We start from the raw sequence: 23,698 nt of genomic DNA on the forward strand, positions 1-23,698 counted from the left end.
TTTACAAAAGCTAAAAATCCATTTCAACTTTTAAATTAAGAACAATCTCATCCCATTAGCTGATTTTTTTGTGTGTTTTCAGGAAATAAAAACTTATATGAACCAGTGCTATACTAACTGACTTCCTAAAACATAAGTCTTGTTTTGGCTTTTGTGGTAACATGCAGTTTAAGGGCTTAAGATGTGGAAGCTTTATATTCTGGGCCGCACAGCAGATATATAAACATGCCAAGGCTCCACTCAGCTCCCTCTTTAATCTCCCTGTTCTCGAGCTAATTGTTATCCCACACTGTGAAAAGCCATTGCATGTGTTAATCTGGAGACACGGCCAGGGAAAGCATAGCGATCCGTTACAGGTCGAGAAATGCTGCGTCTCGAGATCGAATATGATTGAAAAATTATGGGAGTGGTGTATGAAAAATAAACATGGGTGGAAGCCACTTCCAGCTCTATATTTGACAGATGACACGGTGTGAAAACAAGGATTAGACTGTCACTGCCCTGACTGGATAAATGTGGTTGAGTGCGTGTGTATATGTGTGTGTGTGTGTGTGATGCATATTTAAAACATTTGCAATTTGATGATGAAAACAAACCCTGGCACATTAGCATGGAGAAATTCCCTGCTCCGCACGCAAACTTACAGCAGGGGAGGGCACCAGTGTGTGTGTGTGTGTGTGTGTGTGTGTGTGTGTGTGTGTGTGTGTGTGTGTGTGTGTGTGTGTGTGTGTGTGTGTGTGTGTGTGTGTGTGTGTGTGCATGCGTGACGTGTGTGTGTGTTGCTGTGGGTGAAGCCGGCAGCTGTTTAAATTCAGTCTAACAGTGCTCTCCCTGCAACATGCCAATTTAAACACGATCCTCAGGGACAGAAACAGAGTGTGACACATCTCTTCACCACCTCTTCCTGTCATCTTCTCTCTTTCTCTCCTGTTCTTTCTCTCTCTCTCTCTCTCTCTCTCTCTCTCTCTCTCTCTCTGTCCTTCCTCCTGCTTCCTTTTCTTCTTCGTTTTCCTGTTGTTACAAATATCCGCTATGTTGCCTCTGAGTTGACTCCTGAATCTCAAAACACCACAGTATCCATCCCTCCAGCCTGTGCTGTGCAGAGTGCTTACTTATCTTGCTGCATTAGCCATGACGAGCTCCTGCACCTGATATGATGATCTGTTTTGATCCCTTTGCTCTCTGTCGCGTACCATCCTTAAGAGGTTGTGCATTTGCGCCTGATGAATAAGTCATTAGATCAAGCGTTGTGTTCGTCCCTGAAAGGTCCAGCGGGTCAGTGCCCATGGCACCATTTCTTAAAAGGTCACAAACACAAAGGAACATCTGTGACAGACACCAGCCTGCCATGATCACGGTAGATGGACATTTTTGGAGAATTTTGGCAATGAAAGATCATTTCTAACTAATGAAATGCTTAAAATGTTTGAAAAGCTGATTATTCTGAATATTGTTTAACCTTTCAATTTGTTTTCATGATAAATTGATAAATTTTTTGTCTACAGAATTTCACTTAAGATCACTTAATCTGCTGAACCAACAGTCCAAAACCAAAAGACTTCATTTAATGACAGAAATCACAGAGAAAATCCTTATATTTAAAAAGCTAGAGCCAACAAACAACAAAATGACAGAAACAATAGTTGCTCATCAAAATGTTTGCCAATTAACTCTTTTTCGTTCGACTGATCGCTGCGGCTCTTAAGTGCGGGCACAGATTAAAGTTACATTTTTAATGTAAGTGTAAGTGCTAAATGAAACCGACTCGCCAGTTAAAGTAAAAGTGCTGAACTGGGTCGAAGGGTCCGCTGAAGTTCAAGCGCTGAAAGTAGCAGAAATGCCACCCGAAGTGTGGTGGATCAAATTGGGTTGAATGTGTCAGTTATAGTTAAGGTCTAAAAAGAGATAAGTGCCAGGTGAATGTAGTATAAATTGAAAGATGATGTCAGTTGAAGTGTCGGCTGAAGTGCGAGCACTGAGAGCAGCTGCGGTAGATCTGCAAGAGATCCGAGAACTGCAAGAGTTAAGGAGGTCAAAGGTCAGCACAGAGCCACTAGTGTGTGTGTGTGTGTGCGTGTGTAAATAGGGCTGCAGCGGGAGAGAGATTTTAATTTCATTTGATCGAATGATGTAACGTCAGATGTAATAACAGCACAACAGTCGCAGCTGACATATATATTAATCTCTACTCCTGCAGTGCATTTATATCGCCTGTTGAGGAGATGCTCCTGTATCATATACTTTTTGTCTCACTCGTATATAAACGGAACGTGCCAGTAGATTATTATAATGTTTCATAATTGAATAGCTGCATTCCCTGTTTTCAAGAATTCACAGCAAGTGCCTTCAAACCAAATAATGTCATGAACGGAAAAAACAACCACAACTTATCCCAAGAAAGGCCTGCAAACATCACTTAAAAATAGCATCTTTCTCCTCTATTATTCACTCACTGCATCTTTTACTCTCTTTTTTCCTCTCTCTTTTATATTGGTTGAAACTCCGGTTTAAGCCACTCAGAAAGCCTCAGAGAGCTTTTACCATGAAACTCCCCCAGAGGGCCTGGTGCTAGTGATGTTAGGGAAAATCTCCAGAGGGGACCTGCAATCAAGCATGCACACACACACTAAAACACACACACACACTCACTAAAAAATGAAAAGGGTGGCTAATAACCACACTTATCTCCCAGGCAATTTTTTATCAGGACAACTTGGCCGGTTTCAAGTTTTACGGCTGAATTCACAATTTCAGCACATTTATAAATAAAGAAAACGCTCTTAGATGAGTGTCATGAGTCGATAGCATCTTGCCAAACTTTTTACGTTGTGTGTGTATATATACACATGTGTGGTGATGTTAAATCATCGCTTCCCACTGCCATTTTTCTTAATGACTTGATGACATTTTGAGGGAGGTTGATACATGAGGGATATGAGACAAAATCCTCTGCCCCGCCATGATTTTTTTATTTTTTTATTTTTTTTGGCCATGTACACATGCACACACACACACACACACACACACACACACACACACACACACACACACACACACACACACACACACACACACACACCAATGCACACCTCCCAAATACATCCCAGTAAGCATGAGGGCCCTGTTGTAGCTCTGTTGACTGTTGAACACTTAAGATATACCTTCCTTTCTCCTGGCTAACAAATAACGCCTGGGGGGCTGAAGGGATGAGCACAAGTCACGCAACAGCCTCTTTCCTTCTCTCTACACACACACACACACACACACACACACACACACACACACACACACACACACACAGACACACACACATCCGCACACTCATCATCCTGACTCACTTGATACCTGGCTGCCTGGGTGAGACATTTGCCCCTGTAGAGCTGTTGCCCTTAAACAATGTGCCTGGACACTGTCAAGTCAGAGACCATCCTGCTTGTGCTAAGTGACGTTTGGCTCTGCTTTGTCTTTCTTTGTGGTGCCCGAGTAAACGTGTGTGTGCATGGCTATGTGTGTGCGCGGGCATGTGCGTGCATGTGTGCGTGTGATAAGGTAACGTTGCCTTCCATGACTCTCCCTCTTGCTGAACCCTCTGCTTGCGTCTCTCTCTGCGTCCTAAAAATATTTTGTCAGGCTCACTCATTCGATAATAATTCAGATGAGAGCAGGAGTTCACTCAGAGTTCAGACTGCTCTGGGTGCTCGGAGTGCAGCTAAGGCCTGCCAACCAATAAAAACACACAAATGCTTTTAAACACCCTCTTGCATCACATTCTCTAGTCCCCTTTAATTAGCCTTTACTATGGCCCCTTCTCCCTGAAATACGTGCTCTTGTTTTTTTTTTTGTTTTAACATATTTTGGGTCTGTATCAGCGAAACGTGTACAGTGAAATTTTCAACATGTTCGGTCTGAGGTTGGGAAAAAAAAAAAAAAGAAACTCCCCCTCAGAGCTTCTCCAAATAACCCTAACTTTATATGACATGATCTGAGGAACTATTTTTACTCCGGCGAGTTACGCGGGCCTGTTTTGCCATATCAAATGCTGATGAAAGGGGACCTCATCTGGCTGACGGTAGTTAGCGTATTGAGCTGTATCGGGTCAGATGCCACCTTTGGTTAGTGATCTTTCCAACCGCATGGAAACATATCGATTTACATTAGGGAACAACAGAAGGGACCGGGCCTGGGCCACTGTAGCACACTGAAGCATGCTTCAATTAAGATAAATGGAGGTGACAGACGAAACAAGCGATCTGACGTACAGTACGGCCGAGCAGCCAGCATATAGACAGCTGATGACATGTAGTACACCAGGCACGACGACACGCGAGCCTTCAGAGAACAATCCTGATTCTTATCAGTAATGTCTCATATAAAAGGAATGCTCTTAATTTCCTTGCATTCATTCCATCACTCAGTGCAGTGCAGGTATTTAACAGTGACATTTATACAGTGCACAGTGCAGGTATAAGCAACTTGGCATTTTTTGTGGCTAAGCTTACTCTGTTAAGAGCTCAGGATCGTGATGCATTCAGGTGAGGTTGCAGACTGTGCAAGCTAAATGTATGTCAGACATGTTGGGAGAGCATTGGGATACTAAGTACATGTATACAAGTACTGTACTTAAGTACAATTTTGAGGTACTCATATTTAACTTTTTTTTACTTTGCTATAATTCACGGGCGAATATTGCACTTTAGTTACAGATTTAGTTCAAAATATAATCAACAAACAAATTATGATGTAATGTTATAGATTAAGATCAAACTTTATTGATAGGGATTATGTTAAAGTGCCGATACATCAATTCATTTATTTTGTCATTTAATAACACACATCATTCTGAAATCTGCATAATCCTATACTTGAGTATCTTATTATAATTGGATGCCATTTCTACACGGTGGTATTGCTGCGTTTACTTCAGTAGAAGATCTGAGTATTTCCTCCACCACTGTGTGAAACAGACAGAAAACTGACCAAGTTTACTGACACAGTTTGGTCAGTTTTGTCCTCACTGTCTTGTGATTTCTCCCTTTTCACTCGCTGGTTAATGGTTTGGTATGTTGATCCACATCGTGCCAGAGCGGCAGCGTCACTGAGTTCATTCATCAGCCACTGTGAATAGCCTCTCCATTCGCTCGGTTTAGCCATCAACAGATCGCGTTACTGACACCAGTGAGCTTTTTATGCGTCTGGCCATGTTAAATTGGTTGTGCTGTAGCTAATAGGCCCTGGGTGCTCACTGGGAGGAAACTGGTGACCATTTGCACCAGGACGAGGGCCAACATTCTGTTCAGGGGAGTGAATCTTCAATCAGCTCTTTGTGTTCCGTCTCTAAAGCATGCAAACAGGACAACGGCGGGACATAGACAAGCTTGATGATAAGAATGCCTGACCATTGGATTCTGCTACTGATTTGGTTGGCTCTGCTGTACATTGCAAAATTGCAATCAAGGCCACATTTCAGACCTTTTCAATGTCAGAATGCATGCCTTTATTGTTGCTAAATGAATTCAGTTTTCTCAAATTCAGTGATCCCACAACAAATAAAACTTTTGCCTAAGCTCAGGGAGCTGTTTCTGTGCAGAAGTGCCCGCATGTCAAAACAAATACAAAAATGGCCGTTCCGAGGCTTAATGAGTTATCAAATGGGCTTTCAACATGTGGCTTTGGGCAGGACTGAATCTGTGAGCTATATTGCATGTTTTCGTGGAGATCAACAAAGTCTATTTGTTTGTTGTGTGGGGGGATGAATATAAATTGGAAATGTGAAATTAGTTCATCTAAAGCCAAAAGGGGAGTCGTTGGGGTTAAGCGTGCTGGAGTTGCGTGCTTATAAAAATAGCACAGCTACGCTGCAAACCAATAGCGGAGCAAATGTTTGTACTAACAAACATGTCTGCCAATAACATTACATTACCATGGAGTTTAAATACACTTGACTTCAGAGGAGCATTTGAGATTTCTAATCTAATTCCATGATAATACAAACTATGTAAAACAACTGCTCGGAGGGTTTGTAGCACCGCTGCATTCTTAAAGTGCTTCCATAATATAATTATCATCCTAAACTCCAGGGGCTTCTCTGCGCTTGTTGCTTCCCTCCCTGTCCCTCTTGCACTCTGTGCCGGCAGAGTGGCGCGCTAGGCGGTAGCTGTGGCAGTAATTACACAAGACAGCTTCCAACAATAGTGTTGGGCCAACAAAGGCTTCTGCTCCCCCTGCATGAGTCCTGGCTGTCTATTCACACTCACTCAAACTCCAACACACACTCTACCCGTCCGTTCGCACACACAGACTTGCACACAAGCACACCCCCTATTGCTGCACGGCCGCCACTAGCTGTTACAGTTAGCGTCTGACGGTGGGCCCCCCTCGGCACTGATTTGAGTAATTCACTTATGGCCTTTTGTGATCCCGGGGGGCTCTGTTGGCGCTCCAGGCCAACAGAGTCCGACTCCACTCAAGCGAGTTCAGTGTCTGTGGCACGAGAGGCCAGGCAGGGACAAAGCCAGTGTCATGCCTTTGATTCAAGCAACTAATGAGTTAGTTGTGAGGATCCTAAATGCGAAAGGCGGCTTCTCCATTCATGGTTCCCGACACATACAAGGGATTAGCATGGCTGGCCTGTCGCACTAGTTAACAGCTATTGTGTGGCTGATTGCTGTGGAGGGGGCGAACACACATGCAGGAGGGTGGGAGAATGAGCCGGCGTGCAACTAATGTGCAATTTAGCATGGAATCATTGTGCGGATAATGACTACATGTTAGCAACAACAAAGGAAATATGACAAGATTCTAATTATAACATAAAAGCAACTAGTGGGAACAGCTTGAGGGGATAATGCTTTTCTTTAAAAAGTGACACTGACATCGAGACAATGCAACCATCTCTTGGGGTTGATTTGTTATTGACCTAATAGTTTTTCCTACCATGGGTATTAGGTAAAGTTAAGGCAGTATTGCATTTAAAGAGGTCCAATTTTTGCTGATGTACTTAAATTCTAAAAACAAACAGTGCCATTATAAGTACCCACGCTACTGTGCTGTATAAACCCTTAAAAAGAACAGGCTTTTTTCGCAAGCCAAAACGAAGCAAAAGAATGATAAGACTCTGAGCACTGGCATTAAGTTAGTCATAACAGTGAGAACGCATTAACATTTACACTGGAACTGTATTAAGCGGCCATACATCTACCTTTGTATATAGAACTCGTTGCACGGAATTACAGACATCGCATGTGGAGGAAAGAGGAAGGAGAAAAGCCTGAGCACTGGCATTTAGCCTGATCACGCACTCTCCATGAAGCACACGGAGATGAGAGGTGATTTTCTTTCACAGAGGTCAGTGAAACAAACACAACCCCCATAAGGCAGAATAGGGGAGACAGAAGGACAGGGATGAGCTAGAAATGTTCATCACGGTCAAAGAAAAAGGGGAAAAAGAAAGAAAAGAAGGGAAAAAACAAATCGCCCGTGCTTCCACTGTATACACACATTACAGAGATTTGGGATGTTGTAATCCATTATCTCCCTGGATGCTCTTAATCAACATCACGGCATCTTACAAGGATTTAGTGGCGTGTGCCGATCACTAAAACGGATGTGGACCAGGATGAGAAGCTATGTCAAATGATCTAATGAACTGTCACGAGAAATCGTGTGTGAATGCGACCTGCTGGTTACAGGAATAAAAAAAGAAATCTCAAATGCCACTTTTGCCCAGTTTCGGAGAAACATGTCATTCACAGAATCACCTTTTGTTACTCATAATGTAAAAGGCTTGTCACAGCTCAGGGTGAACTGGAGATGTCGTGCCACATACACCAGAACAACGCTGGCCAGTCTGCTTGTATGTCTCCAGGCTTGTTGTGACATATGAGATTTAACTGATCTGATGGGCTGATGGGTTGAAGTCCCCGCATCCTTTGGGATTTGAAGCCTTTGCGTGCTGGAGGACTCAAATGTGCAATCATCCAGCGCAACCAAGACATCCCAAAAAAATCAGCATGTAAGCATCGATTCGCAGCTCGTCAAGTTGAAACTAATTACCCAAGAAGTTTAACTGATTCCTGGTGATTTCTATCTCCTATAGTGCCGCTAACAGCGTGATTGAGTCAAACGACAGGGGGCGACTGAAAAGGTCAGAGGGTTCAACCTTCAGTGAGTTTGAGTGTCCACTTCAAAAAATGTATGGACAGATGAAACAAATGGGTTAATGAGCCGTGTAGTTAAGTACTCAGCATATAGTCTCAACCAGTGATACTAGTGCCACAGGTCAACGTTAACAGATTCCTTGAAAGAACCACAATTCTTTTGGTTCTCATGCAACAGTCAGTAAACAGGAGTCTACAACCTTGTTAACAGCTTAATGAGGCTGTATTCAGGCACGGCTGGTGCTCTAAGCTAATTGCTGCTACAATCAGAACGCTAACATGCTGACGCTTAACAGGTATGATGTTTACCATCTTTGTTTATCATGTTAGCATGCAAACATGTGCCTATTAGCACTATGGTACACCTGAGACTGATAAGATTGTCATTAGCTTTGCAGGTGTTGTGCGAATAACTTGTGATTTCACTGGAACAAATGTCAAGTAATCACCAACGTCAGTAGGATTCATCCTCTGGGCACAGTGAATGGCCATACCATAATTTCATGCCAATCCATCCAATTGTTGTCGAGATATTTCAGTATGGACCAGAGTGGTGGAGCAGACAGACCAACCAACCAGAGACCACGTTATTGCAAGAACATGATAAGTGTGAACCTACATTCAACAAGTGCTTCATCACAACATAGACATGGCATCTGAAAACCCAGAAAGCATGAAAGGCCTTCTCTAGAGCCAGTGTCTCATTTGTCTGTGGGAGGGGACCCACTTCCGCTGTAGATGTAAAAGGCCTCTTCTACAGCAACAAAAACACAACCATTATTATTTTCAGGCTATTATTCACTCATGAAAACACAATTTTGATAACTATTAATGATAATTCTGATTATCATATTCCATTTCTGCTAAAAGATTCCCTTAAATCCGAAGCCTTTAAGAAATATGAACAACTGTGGGCTGCAGTCAACTGTTTCGAAAACAAAGACATTTTGTTGTAAAACCCGTAAACAACAGTGAAATGACCACATCTTGACCTTTCTGTTGCTAAACCTTTTCACTTCATTTATATTCCAGGCAGCTTGCTGATTTGTCTTGGCCTCTGCCCTACCCAGCTTGTCTGCCTTTGGGTTGCAGAGCATAGGAAAGGAAAAAAAAAAAAAGCATGGGGTCACACAGAGTTTAGTAAACACAAAGTCCAGCTAAAATGTGACCTGATACACATTTTCACCCCTTGAGCAAGGACTCCGTTCATAAGCAGCTATCTCATTGCAGCACTTCCTCTTTCTGCGAAATGGGATGTATTGACTCAATTCGATACAGATTTGACATGAAAAGGATTAACCCAAATAGTCAGGGAGAGGTGGGGGGGTGCTTACAACCGTGAAATTCTCCTAAAAAATTTGTAGATGAGAGAATCGGGATGTAGTCTGATTGTTTTTGTCTTGTTTTGTCCTTCCTCTATTGCACGATGGTGGGTTGGTTACAAAACCATCTCCTGTCTGCCGGTTGACGTCACAGGTGGCGTATGCCTGGCGTGAGTCTGAGGGCTCTGTGGTCTTCCTCTTCCTCTTTTATTATAGCTCAGCCAGCATTTAGAGGCAGACAGCAACACATGCATTGAAACTGGCCGGCACGAGTTCGGAGATCAGCAGCGCAGACGCAGATCTAAACGCTGATCACTGTCGTATGGCATCAGCATTTCAAGTTACCAAACTTGGCATGTACAGGTTTACTTGCACTCGCATCTTTCATCGTATTTGTGGGCGTCTATGTATGTATGTGTGTGTGTGCGTGTGTGTGTGTGTGTGTGTTCCCGTACACTGTCAACACCCTGACTGGACTGACAGCTATGAGGGAAGGTGGGGCTTTAATTGAGGGCTTCCAGACGCGCACACACACACACTTATAAATACACCTTGATGTGATGTGGATAGATTTACACCGCAGACATTTATATTTGGCCATGAGATTTGTTTTGGTGGTAACTTTAGGGGTTGTTATTATGTACTGCGAGAGCTGATGAGTTTCAAGGCAGATGATTTACTGAAAACAAAGTAGGACAAGTCATAAAGATGGTTTTCTGGTTGTTGGTGTCTTGTGGAGGGGCTTTTCTGAGATGCAAAAATGAGTGTTTTTTTAACAGGAGATTTGGTGTTGATTTCAGTATTCTTACTAGTGAGAGCAAAAAGATAGTTTTTTTTAATTTCCTGTGCTTATTTGTCCCACTCAGAGATGATCATCAGAATGAGCTGAGACTTAATAGGGATGTTTCTGTTGGGGATTTTAGCTTAACTCAACTAAACAGCTAAGCAAATGATTTCCCTCAAAAGTTAAATTACTCAATCAAAAGATTTTCTTGGAGGGAGATTAAGTTAATTTCTGTGATCAGTTCTAGAAATAGTACGTGTAATATTCAAAAAAAAAAAAAAAAGAGCACAAACTTTTTCAACTGAAAGTGGCAACAGAGCTGCCACTGTGAAATGACAGCAGACAGTCTCTTTCAGTAGCACCGGGCTCAGTAATCAACCCGTGCATACTTGTTGCACTTTTTGGCTTCTCCCCAAAAGACTTGAACCTGTCAGGCCTTGGTAGCGGTGCCTCTGCCTTCTCTACTGTCATAGCTGCTAGACTGTTGATTCCCCTTGATTGGAAATCTGTGGGTTTGGAACTCATTTTTTCCCCTCTGCTCCTCAATCAGTGTTAATGTATTTCTATTTCTATGAATGTTTATATGCATTGATTGATTTATTTGTTTGTCTGCGTGTTGTCTGAATTGAGATTAATTCCACCCCCCCTTTTATTTATTTTATTTATTTATTTTTTGGCCTACTGTATTCTGTACTTTGATGGCTATTGATAATTCTGCCTGCTACACACTCTTCTTGTCATTATTGTTGAAGTGTTAATTATAACCACTGAAACTTGATGTTGGTCACGCATTCTCCCACAAACAGCAAACACCTGTCAAGGCACACCAAACTTGCACCCATTCCAAACTTAGGGCAATAACCGAAAAACAATAAACATGCAAACAATGTAGTTTAAGGAAGTGGATATCTGCACTGAGACATATATAGGGATTCGTTTCAGTGCTGTGTTTTATTCCCAAGGGTGTGCCACGACTGTCGAGACCTGTGGAAATAAGCCTCGGTCACACCTCACCAGTACCAGCTCATCACAATGCATACGCAGCCACCAAGGAACCCAACCCACAAGCTTACATGTTTAATCATGAACCTTTCTTTTCTAAGATGTGACCACATTACACACAAACAAAGCCCACAAAAGCGGCGCCAACACTGCTTTAGATTTATTGAGACACATATCATTGCCTCCAGCTAATGTTAAAGCATTAGCATGAATTATATCAACTTATATCTAGCCTGTAGCGGTGTAATATAGCCTGAACATCAGGGGAGAGGGGTCTGTCTTTTATTATGTGGCCTCCGAGCCCCTCTGCCTTATAACTCCCATCTGATTCTCATCGCAAGCCCTTCTGCCTTCTGCTCTTGTTAGAGCCCGTTTCAATTCATATTAGGAACACGTGATAAGAGGGGGAAAGAGGAGGAGAGAAAGGGAAAGGTGATTGATGAGCATGAGGTTCCATGTCACGTGTCCTTGTATTAAATGAATGACTCCTCGTCTGTTGCTCGAGGTATCATGACTGCTTTTAAATACAAAAAACAGGCCCATCTCTGCATCTCGGCAAAATTGCAAGTTCATTAAAAAGAAATTTTTCCCTCAAAGGTTTTCCCTTAATTACCTGATCCTCTCCAAAAGTATGCTCCCTAACCTGAGTGCGTTTTTTGAAAAACAAGGGAAAATTCGAGTTTCAAATAATGAGCTAAACAGCAGCAAAACACAATCAGGACTCCAGAACAGAAACACACACACACACACACACACACACACACACACCGGGGGAGAATTAAAGGCAATCGGGGCAGAAAGACAAAGGAGGAGGGATAGTTAATCCTTAGGGTAAATATTTAACAAGCTCAGCAATTACAGTGAGGGCAGAGGCCTAACATGGAAGGGAAGGGAATTACAGCCTGCTGACTGTCAACACACACACGCACACACACTCACACAGATACTCACATGGACCTACTCGCTGGAGGAAAAAGGCCTAAAAAATGCTGGAATACAGATATCCTGACCTAAAATAAAAATTAAAACATGGGACAAAGAGCTCCGCACAGCCTGCAGGCTACGAGCTGATGATTTGGATTTTTTTGTATTGTTGTCATTATTTTTTTAAGGGGTGCTTTGCCCCTCTGGACTCGCGGCCCACTTTCACTGGCCTCTGCATGCTTTACCTGCGCCACAGCACGCTTGAACTTGATCACATTGTACTTCCATTGTGTCCTCTCAACAATGCACCTCTGCAAATAGCTTCAAGTCCTCAGGTGTATGCAATACCTCAATGTCCACCATCAATGTCAAATCGATTCTATCTTATTTGTCGGGGTGGCACGTCAAAAAGCAAACGGAGCCATCTCAGGTCATATGTCCTGTTGAGCATGTAAACACATCACGCCTGAATCTCACGAAATATGATGAATAAGGGAAAGTGGCTGAAGAGAATCTCTCTTTGATGTCAGTCTTTATTTACACATACACACACACACAGGCGGGCAGCGCTGACACACACAGCCTCGGGGCGCATTTGCATAAAGTGCATAGGTACACACTGTTCACTGCGCTCCACCCTTCAGCAGTCACGCAACGCAGGCAACAGGTAGTATGTCGGTGCGCTTTCTAAACCACCTGCCACTACTTCTTCTTCTCTGTCTCTAAGCCTCGTAACACATGACATTCCCATAACGGCCTTTCGCATGAGTACATGGCATAAAACAACCTGTAGCCAAATCCCATCACCTCTTGATCAGAGCCAACTGAACCACACATGAGCCCTAACTCAGGAGCCACTTCACACAGTCCCCCTAGTGGACGCAGAGGAGCACCACATCAGTGTCAGTGGAAAAATCCTCCTCGAGAAGACATTTTTTAAATGCAAATGAAACTTAAGGTTGCAGGTTTCTTGGTTTCATGGCATGGTTTCATTGCGTGACTCACTGTTAGAAAGAAGAAGAAGACATTAAAAGAGCAGATTATGACTGTTGTTCCAAACCACAGGAAGGATGTGGATGCGTACTTGCCGCTCATCTTAGATTTATCTGGAAGGGCTCTGGCCCGGCTCCGTGTTCAAATATCAGTGGAAAAACTGCGACCATTCAAGGCGAGCGCGCTGACCAAAGAGGCGGAGGGCAGAGATCACAGATGTATGCAGCGCCAAAATCCCTCATGTTCCACTCTGATTAATCTCATTAGTGTAGCATCAAAAGGCAGCTAAGCCGGTCAGTGCTGCCACTGATATAACAGGCATCCGGCAGAGGTGGAGCAAACAAATAGAGCATTAATGCATGTTGGAGGAGGTAAAAATAGAAGATCCTAAAATAATTCCTGACGAATGCAACCTTTGCTGTTAGTACTAGTGCCCAAACACTTCGAGTAACTTTGAGAGGTGTGCGCAGAAAGCTATTAGAAACACAACCACTCATTTCAACACACCTTTCAACACGGTTAGCTGTTTCACACACATGACTGAGCCTCCGTTTTCCAGAAGGGAGGGGGGGGCATCACAGACCCTGACACTGCTCAGCTCCGCTCCTCTCGCTGGCAGCAGTTGCTGTCTTTATCTCTGCGTGATCCCTTATCCTGAAAAGGCACCTTTAATAAGTCCGATTAGCACCTGTGCTGCCGCTTTCCGTGATGGCTAAGCTAAGTGAGTGTTCGGGGTAAAACAACTAAGTGTGTGTGTATGTGTGTGCGTGTGTGTGTCTAAAATTGCATGACTCAGGCCAACAGGATGCCAGCTGTTGGGTGCCATGCCAAGCCAAGGCAGCGGATGATGGAGATTAAGGGTACTGCAAGGATCAGAGGAGGAGAAGGTGAAAGAGGGGAGCCACATGTGTTGAGGAGGAGAAGGTTGCAAAACCTTCCTGCAAATCCCAACTTCTCCAAGAACACAGGACTTCCTTTCAGTCCCTAGGACAAGGAGGGCAGTGCTTCCTCTCCGCTGTCCTCCCTTTGCCCCTCATCCTCTGTCTACTTGCGACAATTTTCCCTGCCAAGACACAGGGAAGATGCTTTTTCGTCTAAATAAAAAAAACACTACCTCTTGTCTTTAGAGCTGTCGCATCCAGCTGCGCGTCCCGAGCTGATAAGGCAGCCGCTGAGGCCACCGGCAACGCAATCCGTTCTGAAGCGGCCCATGAATATTTGAGGTGGATTTTGGAGCAACACGAGCAGAGGGGGAGGAAGGGAGGCGCTCGGTGAACGGTGGGAAAACAAGAGTGTGCCTCAGTATACCTTTTAATTACATGTGACTACAAGACACAAAGGGATGACGAGGATTTGGGACGGGGGAGTAGACAAACAGTGCCTCGTCTCTACAGGGAGCAACACGGATTGACAGAGATTCTCTCCAATATCCAAGAGAATAGAATAAGTGCAGATAGAAGCAACAAAAATTCAAACACTGTGTAAAATCTCTTATACACAGTCTCACGTATTTGTCTCTGACCGTCACACACACACCGGCCCGAATCCTGGACAGCATCATTCAGCACACGTGTTCGACTCATATGAGCGAGATTGTTTTCAGCTTTTAAAAAGGAAACATTTTTGAAAATTATACAGACTATCTTGAGCGGGACAATTTCCTGAATATAGCACAACTGTATTCATGTTTGTTATTTCCTGAGCCCAGGATCTTACTGCTACAGCTACACATGACTGCCACTGTCATAGGGTTAAATATGTGTGCATGCTTAAATATTCTTTGCGTAATTAACTGAGCTGTGAGTTGTATAACAAATACACGTCAGAGGGGGGACAACAGCAGATACTCAATTACCATCCCCATTTTATTCAAACCAACTCATCAGCTTCATACGAACTCAAAGAAAAACACACACACAAACACAAACACACAATTTCCCCCAGCCCCTCCACCTTCCACTACAAATGCCACCTCTCGACCTTTACCTTGGAAGAAACTCTTGACGCGGAGGTAGGAGACTGCGAGGCGCAGCACGGACAGTTTGTCCAGCTTGGAGATGACATCCGGGGGGAACGGCAGCAGGCTGGCCAGCCGGTCCAGCTCAGCATTCAGCCTGTCCCTGTGCCGCTTGGACGGGTTGGTTTTCTCATTGGAAGAAGACGGCTTCCTGGTGATGAGACGGGCAGAGGGGAGAGAAAGACAGACGGGGTCGGACGTGAGGACAGAGGTCATCCACTCGGCTGGGATATAAGAAACTTTTAGCTGCATGGCCCAGTCAAAATCTTTTTTTTTTTTTTTTTCCCCCCCAGTGTAGAGACATGCTGAGACGCTCCTCAGCAGGCAGTAAGTGAAAACAGCAGGATTAACTTGTTTAGTTTCACTTGTTGGAGTCATGCTACTGCTAATGGCAAAGTTAGACTAAATCTCATCTGCACTTCATGACACAGGCTTGCAAAGCTTAGGGTCGGCAGCAGTCTTGGTCTACGAAATCATTAATTATCAGTCATACACATTTTTTTAAAATCAAAATTGCGGCTAAGATTCTCATTTTAATCAGTGGGAAAAACAGGACACCACACTATTAAAGTAATCAAGAAACTGCGACCTCACAATTTTGCTTTCACAATTATTTTTTCCCCTTGTCGTGATACAAATTACGATATCCTGTTTTGTGTTGCTCTGGTTATGTAGCGAACCCAAATAAAAACATATGACTGAATAAACCACACTCTGCACAAGTCCCTGTCTCTTTCAGCTGTGTTTCCTTTTGACTCAGCCTTCCCCAGCTTTACCAAGCACCACGCTGATTTGTGTTTCCTCCAGTGACAAGTCTCTTTATTTGTCAGTTTGACTGGCTACTTCTCAACAACACCAAACCAAACAAAGGAGCTAGGAGCTCTGTTGTGCCAATGCTGTCTCGCTGAAAAATATCCTTTACAAGCCCCGTTCTGGAGGTTTGCACTAAAGCATCTGTATGTACCAATATCCTCTGCAGCTCCTGATGTTAACGTTGCCGGACATGCTGCACTTTCCTCCTCTGTGCCGCAGAGAATGCGAAAATGCTCTTCAGGCACAGAGGTATTTGTGTATTTTAGTAAGGTGCACCACAGCCTCACCATCTAAACTTAACATGATCCGCATATGTAACAGTCAGCTCCGGTTTCCACAGCTGAGTGTTTCTGTTCACCTCACGCTTTTTACGAAAACATACAAAGGAATGCATGTGAATGTCTTGATCGGACTATTCAGCCTCAACTAAAAGTTTGATTCACGTGCAAAGTCTGGTGATATTTAAAACAGGAGGAAAATAAACACCGACGGATGACTGAAACTTCTGATTTATACCTCAAAATCCCCCCAAAAAGTCCAGTGGCCTGGCTGTCAATCCACAATTTTCTAAAGTACTTTTCTACCCGGTGCACATACAGTATCAGCTTGATGTGGTGAAGATTTCCTCCCCAGCTCGGCAGCAGGAGGCAGGGCAAAACATGAAAACTTTATAAATGCCACGGGCCTTGTTAAATTACCACTTCCCTCTTCAAAATCTTATATAAGCCACGATTCACTATTCATGACAACGGCTGACAAGGCCGTCCAAAAAAATCTGCATCAGAAAAACCCGTGGACTGCCCTAAAACACCATCAGCGAGCTAACACACACTTTGACTCCTGTTCCTGCGGGTAAGGACACACATGCAAAGTTAGAGAGATAGATAAATAAATCATAAAAAAAAAAAAAACCTTTACTCCAGTGATAATAATACACAAATACACAAATAGAAACCACTTGGTAATGATGATATATTATTAATAGCCTGTTTGAGAGAAATAATCACAAGTGTCAGACTGATAATTAATTGATTATAACCTCTCATTCAGGACTTGTGCTGTTATTTTCACACTTTTAAGCTGCTGCCTCACTAACTTCCCGTGACTGAGTATGATTCGGTCACTCTTTAATGTGCAACATCGTGATCGAGGGTGTCACATTAGCAAGCACTTGTCAGCGGGCACTGATTGAACAAATAATCAGCAGCGCTCCTTAACTGCTTTTGGATGGGCTTCCTCCTCTTTCTGCCCGCGTACATGCAGTCTCCCGGAGGGATCATGGTCTTGCACTCCGCTCCGGAGGTAACAGGTGCGCTGCGGGTGAGACAGGAGAGCACGTTAACTTTCAGTTGTGGCTGCTGGAGACAAACTTTAACACATGGGAAAGTGTGAGAGAACTAAAAGCACGCTCAGGCAGGCTGCTGCACAAGATGACATTAAAAGTCATTCCTCGGGGGGGAATTTTGCATTTAATCCCCACGTTTCTAAATTGAAAGTAAGATAACCTAAATTAAGTTAAAGTTAAAATCCAAACAGCAGGATCCGTGAGTTAGATCAGATGTATGGCATATGAAAGCTCAAGAGCCTTCAAACAAGTGCCGGTAGTTACAAAATAAAATACCACGCCAGTGGAACTTGTCTAATCAATATTTTTTGAAAAGCAAAGAAGACATACCGGATACCTGGACACGAATTATAAAACAAAAATGTTGTTAAATACACATCAAAACGTCCACACACACTAAAATAAAAATAATGAGAAAAATAAAATAAAATAAAATAAAAAGCACTGACCCAGAATATCGGTGGTTATCAGTTAATTCCAGTATAATGTTGGATGTTGGGTCACATTCACTTTAAGTGCAGAGAAGAGATGCGTCTCCCAGGGTGCACCGACACCGTAATGCCAAATGATAAATCCAAGGAAAAATAAAACAATTCGCAGAGGTCCCGTATGAGCTCCGAGCTGATGTTTTCATCAGCTTTGCACTGCTCGGGGCAGATGTTGGCTGATGCTTTATACCCAATTGAGTCGCCTTCACTTCCTCGCGTTTCAGGTGGCGGATTCCTCTGAATGACATGTCGAGCTCTTCGCACGCAACTCTCTGCCTCACAAACAGAGAGCGAGGAGGGCACACACACACACACACACACACACACACACACACACACACACACACACATACATACACAAACAGGCTTAGCTTATGATGCTTTCAAGTACTGCATGTTTAAAGGAAAGACCACTTATATGTTTGGAGTCTAAATGCGTTCAAATATTAGTGGCAAGTGATTTTTTTTTATTAATTTTTTTTTATTAAACCTACTAATAAAAAACGACATGCTCACTGTGGCTGTTATTCATTTTTTTGCTTACTTTGACAGACTGTGTCGCCTACTTGGCAAAATTAAGTGTTGCGTGTCTACAAGCATTTCCTCTCTATTTTGTGGCTTCTTTAAACATTTTTCCCCCAAAAAAACTAACAGTCACATATTGCACTAGTAGAGGGAGCGGGTTCTGTGTTAAACTGTGCATTTTTCGACTCAATTAATCGTGAACACGCGATTAGCTTTTATATTTACGAGGAGTCCGTGAAAGCAGCAGTAGCCCAACCCGACCCCAGCCTGAAGCCGCGCGCTGCACACACACATTCTGAGAGCAGCGCGAGGGGAGGGATCACACGCGAAGGGCAGCAGAGGCACAAATCTCCAGATTCACACCGAGGCTATCCGCGGTCGACGGCGCTCTACGGACCGGAGGGTTTTTGGTGTTTTTTTCCCCACCGCTCGTTCAAGAAATTACACGGTTTGCAACGAAACCTGCTGTACGTGAATATTATGCTGCGCTTGGACGGGACCGGGCTTCTTCAAACGAGTAATTAAATCAGTGAACGCAGCTTTTGGGATCAACAACTTGGCTCTCCTGGACAGATTTGCAGCTGCGTCAAGTTCGGTACAGATGAGAGTTTTACGCCGGAAATGAGATGATTATGCCTTCAGAGCAAAAGCATTTAACGTGTCACGGGCCTAATAGCTTGTCGAATGCGGCGGGGTGCTTCGCGCGTGCCGTTTTATTTTGAATTCTGTAACCGGAAGTGGTGTTACATTTTGGTTAGCCTCGCAGAGTCAGTTAATTTCGGTACAAAACTGCAAAACTGTACGCCGAATTTTACTGTTCATTAATTAAATACGTGATGAGACACACGTCCTCGCTTACAGTCCGTAGAGCAGATAAGCGTCTTGTGTTCGTGATTTGTTGCCTAAATCTCCGTCCAGAAATCATCGCATTGTGGTGGAGACTTTATACATATTAAACTGCGGAGGAAACGAAGATGAAAGATTAATCCAGTATAAGCCTTATCATTTCCCTACTATCTTATTATGATCGTGGTTGTTTAGGCCTCTGACGCTGTGTGTGAATGGACGAAGAAAACATAGGCTTCAGACGTGACGCATTCACTGTCGAGGCTGTGTTAGTTTCCCCCAGCATCATATTTTTTTTATGTTTAAATAATTTGAATAAAGACTCTTATTTGTTGCCGTGTCTAAAAGAAAGCAGAGCGCCTAGTTTTAAAGAGCCAATTAGTAAAAAAAAAAAAAAAAAGAAAGAAAAGAAAAGGAAAAAAGAAAAAGAAAGAAAAAAGACAAGCCCGAGTCGTTGAGTGATGTCTGGGATAAATGCACGAAACTCTCTGCTCCTACAAGCAGCTGCTACAATTAAAGGACAAGGACAACCTTCTCATATGATTTTACACAAAAGATGTATGCCGTGTAGGAGAAGAACGCAAAACAGCTGTAATTAATTATGCTCTATTGTCCATCAACTAACTATCAAATATACTTTTCTGTGTACTTTTAGTTTTTAACGGAATTAACTGTGATCTTCTGACTTTTACGTGTTTACTTTTTGTCTGTGTCATGGCTCGTGAAGCTCCTACCTAATAAAGTTGCCATTGTTATTTGTTGTGTCTTGGCACTGAAACATCATCACGTACTACATATACTGTATATGCACATCATGCAGTGTGTGTCACAGTCTACCGTGCTGCACCCCAGTGTACAAATGCATGCACTGCAAAAAGTCAAGGATTCCTCTCAAGCACACATCGCTTATTGCATATTCATGTGTAGTAAATCATGCAAGCTTATGGCTGAGATAAAATGTCATTCCTTTAAATAAAGATGACACAGGGTAGAATCCCCCATGGTGGTGTTGTTGTGCCACATGATCTCACATACAACAACAGAAATACGAAGACACCCATAATGCAGGGGGTGGAGTCAACTGTACCTGGGCACTGTGCTTTTTGAAGGAGTTGCTTAATTCTCCAACAAAAAAAAAAAAGAAAAAAATTAAAATGACCAATGCAAATGCATTTTGGCTGTTATGACATCTCTTTAGAATAGAGAAACTAGAAGGAAAAAAGAAAAAATAGAGAAACCCATAATTTCATTAATATTGGTAACACTGAGATGGGCTGTATTAGACATTTTATTTCAGTTCAATAATTATATTTATCACATGAAAATCTTTACTTATAGAGGCAGCAAGCCAGTCTACAGTCACATGGCCGAGATGCCAGTTCTGTGAAGTGGCTCCACCTTCGAAGGTTTTAGGTCCCACCAACAAGATTATTTCCACATACCATGCTGTTCTATCAAATCAGAGCTGATGTTTCATTTGCCGTGACAGGTGGAGTTGGGGATCTGAAGAGGTCCTAAGGTCCCGTTAACACAGTCAGTGGCTGCCATTAAAGCTACGGCAAGCTTTGGTATCAATGCAAATCCACTGGCAGCACCGTCCGAGCTGCCTTCCAGATTAGCCCAGGTTTAAAGCTTCTGCTGGGGGAAGGCCTTCGCACGCAACCGTGTGTGTGTGCTTGTGTGCATGAGCGCATGTCTGTGCCCCACGGCGTGTGTTTGTGTGTGGCTTAATAAACATTTCAGAATAATGACCGCAGAGACAAACAGGGCAATACTCGGAAGCCATCTGCCAGGTGCAACAGTGTGGCTTTCATTGATTAAGATGTCTGTGCAAGCATCATCGAGGGATTTCAGGAGACGTGCGGCGCTGTGACGTGACGAGCTTGATTCTAATGGACATTCAAAATTGATGGGGCGGTCAATATCGGACAGACAATTTAAAAAAACAAAAAAAAACAAACATAATTTAAACATGGTCTAGCCAGAAATATTGACCTTATACACAAATAAGTACACATACATCAGCAAACCTGTAAATCTGAGAGGAAACTACATAACAATTTGGTGGATTTTAAGCAAGATTTTGTCCATATCTAACAATGAGTGGGGTCAACGGATGCGATGGCCCTGAACTCAGAAAAGCAGGAGGAGAGCTTGTAGCCTGGCAGCAATGCTTTCAGGATATGCCGAGTATAATCCATGACAGCAGAGTTGTTAATGGACAAGACCGGCTCAAGGGGTCGTGTTAGGTCAGACCGGACTCACATTTCGACAGGAAATACTGTGCAAGACATACATGCATGCGTCATGCCATCACACAGACACAATGGCGCAGTTTGAACTGTTTAAGTTCATTCACTTTCAAAGATCACAAGCTGACCCCAAAGTGTTTAATACCACATTTGAACAGATTGGTGACCGGGGACGGAGGGCGGATCTGCTTTGATCTCTGACACTTAAATCCAGGAGGAAATCAGATGATGAACTTAAAAGGCACAGAGTGAAACAGCCTGCGATGCCAGGAGTTTGCACAAAATACAACCACAACATTTACAAACGTGCCAGCAGACACACGCACATTTTTAGCAAAAGCCCCCCTCAAATGTGATCATCATGCAACATTTGAGAAAAAAAGATCTGTCATAGAGGTGGGATATTTTACAGGAAATCAGTAAACTTTAGTGTCTAAAATGACAACAGTGCACAGACAAACTCAACTTTACCGTAATTTGCTACAAATCACAAATTATACCAAGCATCTTTTTCTGCATTATAATACCTTAGAAGTGTTTGTGTGAAGCATGCAAGCTGGATGGTCATTAAATCCATAGTCCATTCTTTCCTTTAATTCATACTGTTTGTGTAAAGTCTGGCCTTTTTCATCACATTCCGTATCATACAAGTTCAATTTTCACTTGTTTTGAGCGCCAAATAAGCGTCTTGCTGGTCAGTCACCACCCAGTGGAGCCCGAATGCTAACAAAAAATATGCCTCAAACTCGTGCTTTGCTGTCCCATTTAGGCCAGTCCCCGTATCAAAAGCTGTGTCAATCGGTTTAAGTAGGAAAATTGTGTTTTGGGACTCTGTGGGGAAAATCTTCTGTTGACATTTGGGCTTTTTCAGAGGTCATTTTATGGTCAGAACGACAGTCAGATGGAGGCCGTCCTCCCCGCGCTTCCAAAATCTGCCTGTAATCTGCTGCATCCCCATGGCTGCGTTACTGTGCAACTGTCGTGCACACAGAAAACAGAGCGAGGTGGGGGACAGAGAGGTGGTGAAAGGGCCGCGGTGTTGTGTAACACCCGGGATGCTGGGAAATCCTGGGAGCGAGTGACTCACTTTTTGCGAGGATGAATGTTGACAGTGGGATGCTAATGTGAAGTCAGGCAGCAACTGTTTGTTTGGGCATATTTTGCACAAACAATACACGAGGCTATGATAGCTGTGCAAGCTGTTTATCGGGCGTGCTTTAGTTTTCGTCAACAGCAGGCCCGCCTGATGTGAGGAAAAGCCCGCCGCGTGCAAAAAACATTGTTTAATATTGCAAAGATGGTTTGACTTGCGGTAAATAAACACACACTGAAGTGGAAATATCGGCTCTCGTCTCCTGCTCAGCCGTCGTGCTTAGCTGACCTCGCAGTCGCCACCCCATCGAAACTAGTAAATCTGAGGTCAGCTAACGGCTAGCTGGGACAAACGGTGCTTTGCGATGGCGATGAAAATACGATTTATCGGTTACCGATCACCAGCCACTTAAGACGTGAACAGTCCGATGGATGTGCACAGTACAAATGCTGACAGGGATCCAGTGACAATGGGTGAACGTGGGCAAGAGGAGCAAAACTAATCAGGGCAGAAAGGAAAGTGCAAAACACGAGGTTACTGTCCTCAAAGTGAAAGCCTCAAGTGGGCTCAATCCTGCAATCCCTGCTCCCCACTAAATCACAGAGACCAGGCATCCCAGGACACACACACACACACACACACACACACACACACACACACACACACACACATATACACACGCTGTAGTAAAGCCATTGCCCTAGGTGATGTACATCTAAAAACCGCACTGGCTTGTACAGCCAGAGGCGAATAGCCACAAAGTGTATTTCATGGTAATGGCACCCAAGCTTTTTAGAGAAGACTCCCAAAACGCTGGGAAAGAAAAAAAAAAACCTCTGTATCTGGCAACTTGTTTGACCGCTGGCAGAGAGCAAGGCACTTGTTTTGCATTTTGACCCAAATATCTCCACAGACACGGGTGACGGAGCACAGCGCCATCACAACTCATTAAGTTCTACTCATAATCATGACATCTTGGATTTCTTCTGAGCATTTGAAATCAACTGTGGGGGAGTTAAAGTTGTTACAAAGGAAAATCAATCATGGGAATTGACCTAGTACAGTGCCATTTGTTCCATTTCTTCTAAAAGCAGATGAAGTGGCTCTGGATTTTGGCTGATTTTTCAGTCGGCTTTCA

General features: G+C 43.4%; 1 protein-coding gene across 3 annotated transcripts in view; it reads right to left on the reverse strand.

Moving 5' to 3' along the window:
• The window catches only part of ahrra (aryl-hydrocarbon receptor repressor a), a 67,398-nt gene extending 46,615 nt beyond the window's left edge, over window positions 1–20,783 (reverse strand). Inside the window, exons 1-3 of one of the 3 annotated variants that reach the window (XM_037079820.1) lie at window positions 17,806–20,783; window positions 17,230–17,325; window positions 15,168–15,349 (exon numbers count right to left, since the gene is read on the reverse strand). In XM_037079820.1, coding sequence (XP_036935715.1) covers window positions 15,168–15,349; window positions 17,230–17,291 — 244 coding nt within the window. In that variant the 5' untranslated portion in view covers window positions 17,292–17,325; window positions 17,806–20,783. Of the gene's footprint in view, window positions 1–13,193; window positions 13,436–15,167; window positions 15,350–17,229; window positions 17,326–17,805 lie in introns of those variants that run through there. The other 2 variants (XM_037079823.1, XM_037079822.1) reach the window with 2 other exon arrangements.
• Window positions 20,784–23,698: the final 2,915 nt, after the last annotated feature.

Source organism: Acanthopagrus latus, chromosome 19 (assembly GCF_904848185.1).
Source record: "Acanthopagrus latus isolate v.2019 chromosome 19, fAcaLat1.1, whole genome shotgun sequence".
Lineage (NCBI taxonomy): Eukaryota > Metazoa > Chordata > Actinopteri > Spariformes > Sparidae > Acanthopagrus > Acanthopagrus latus.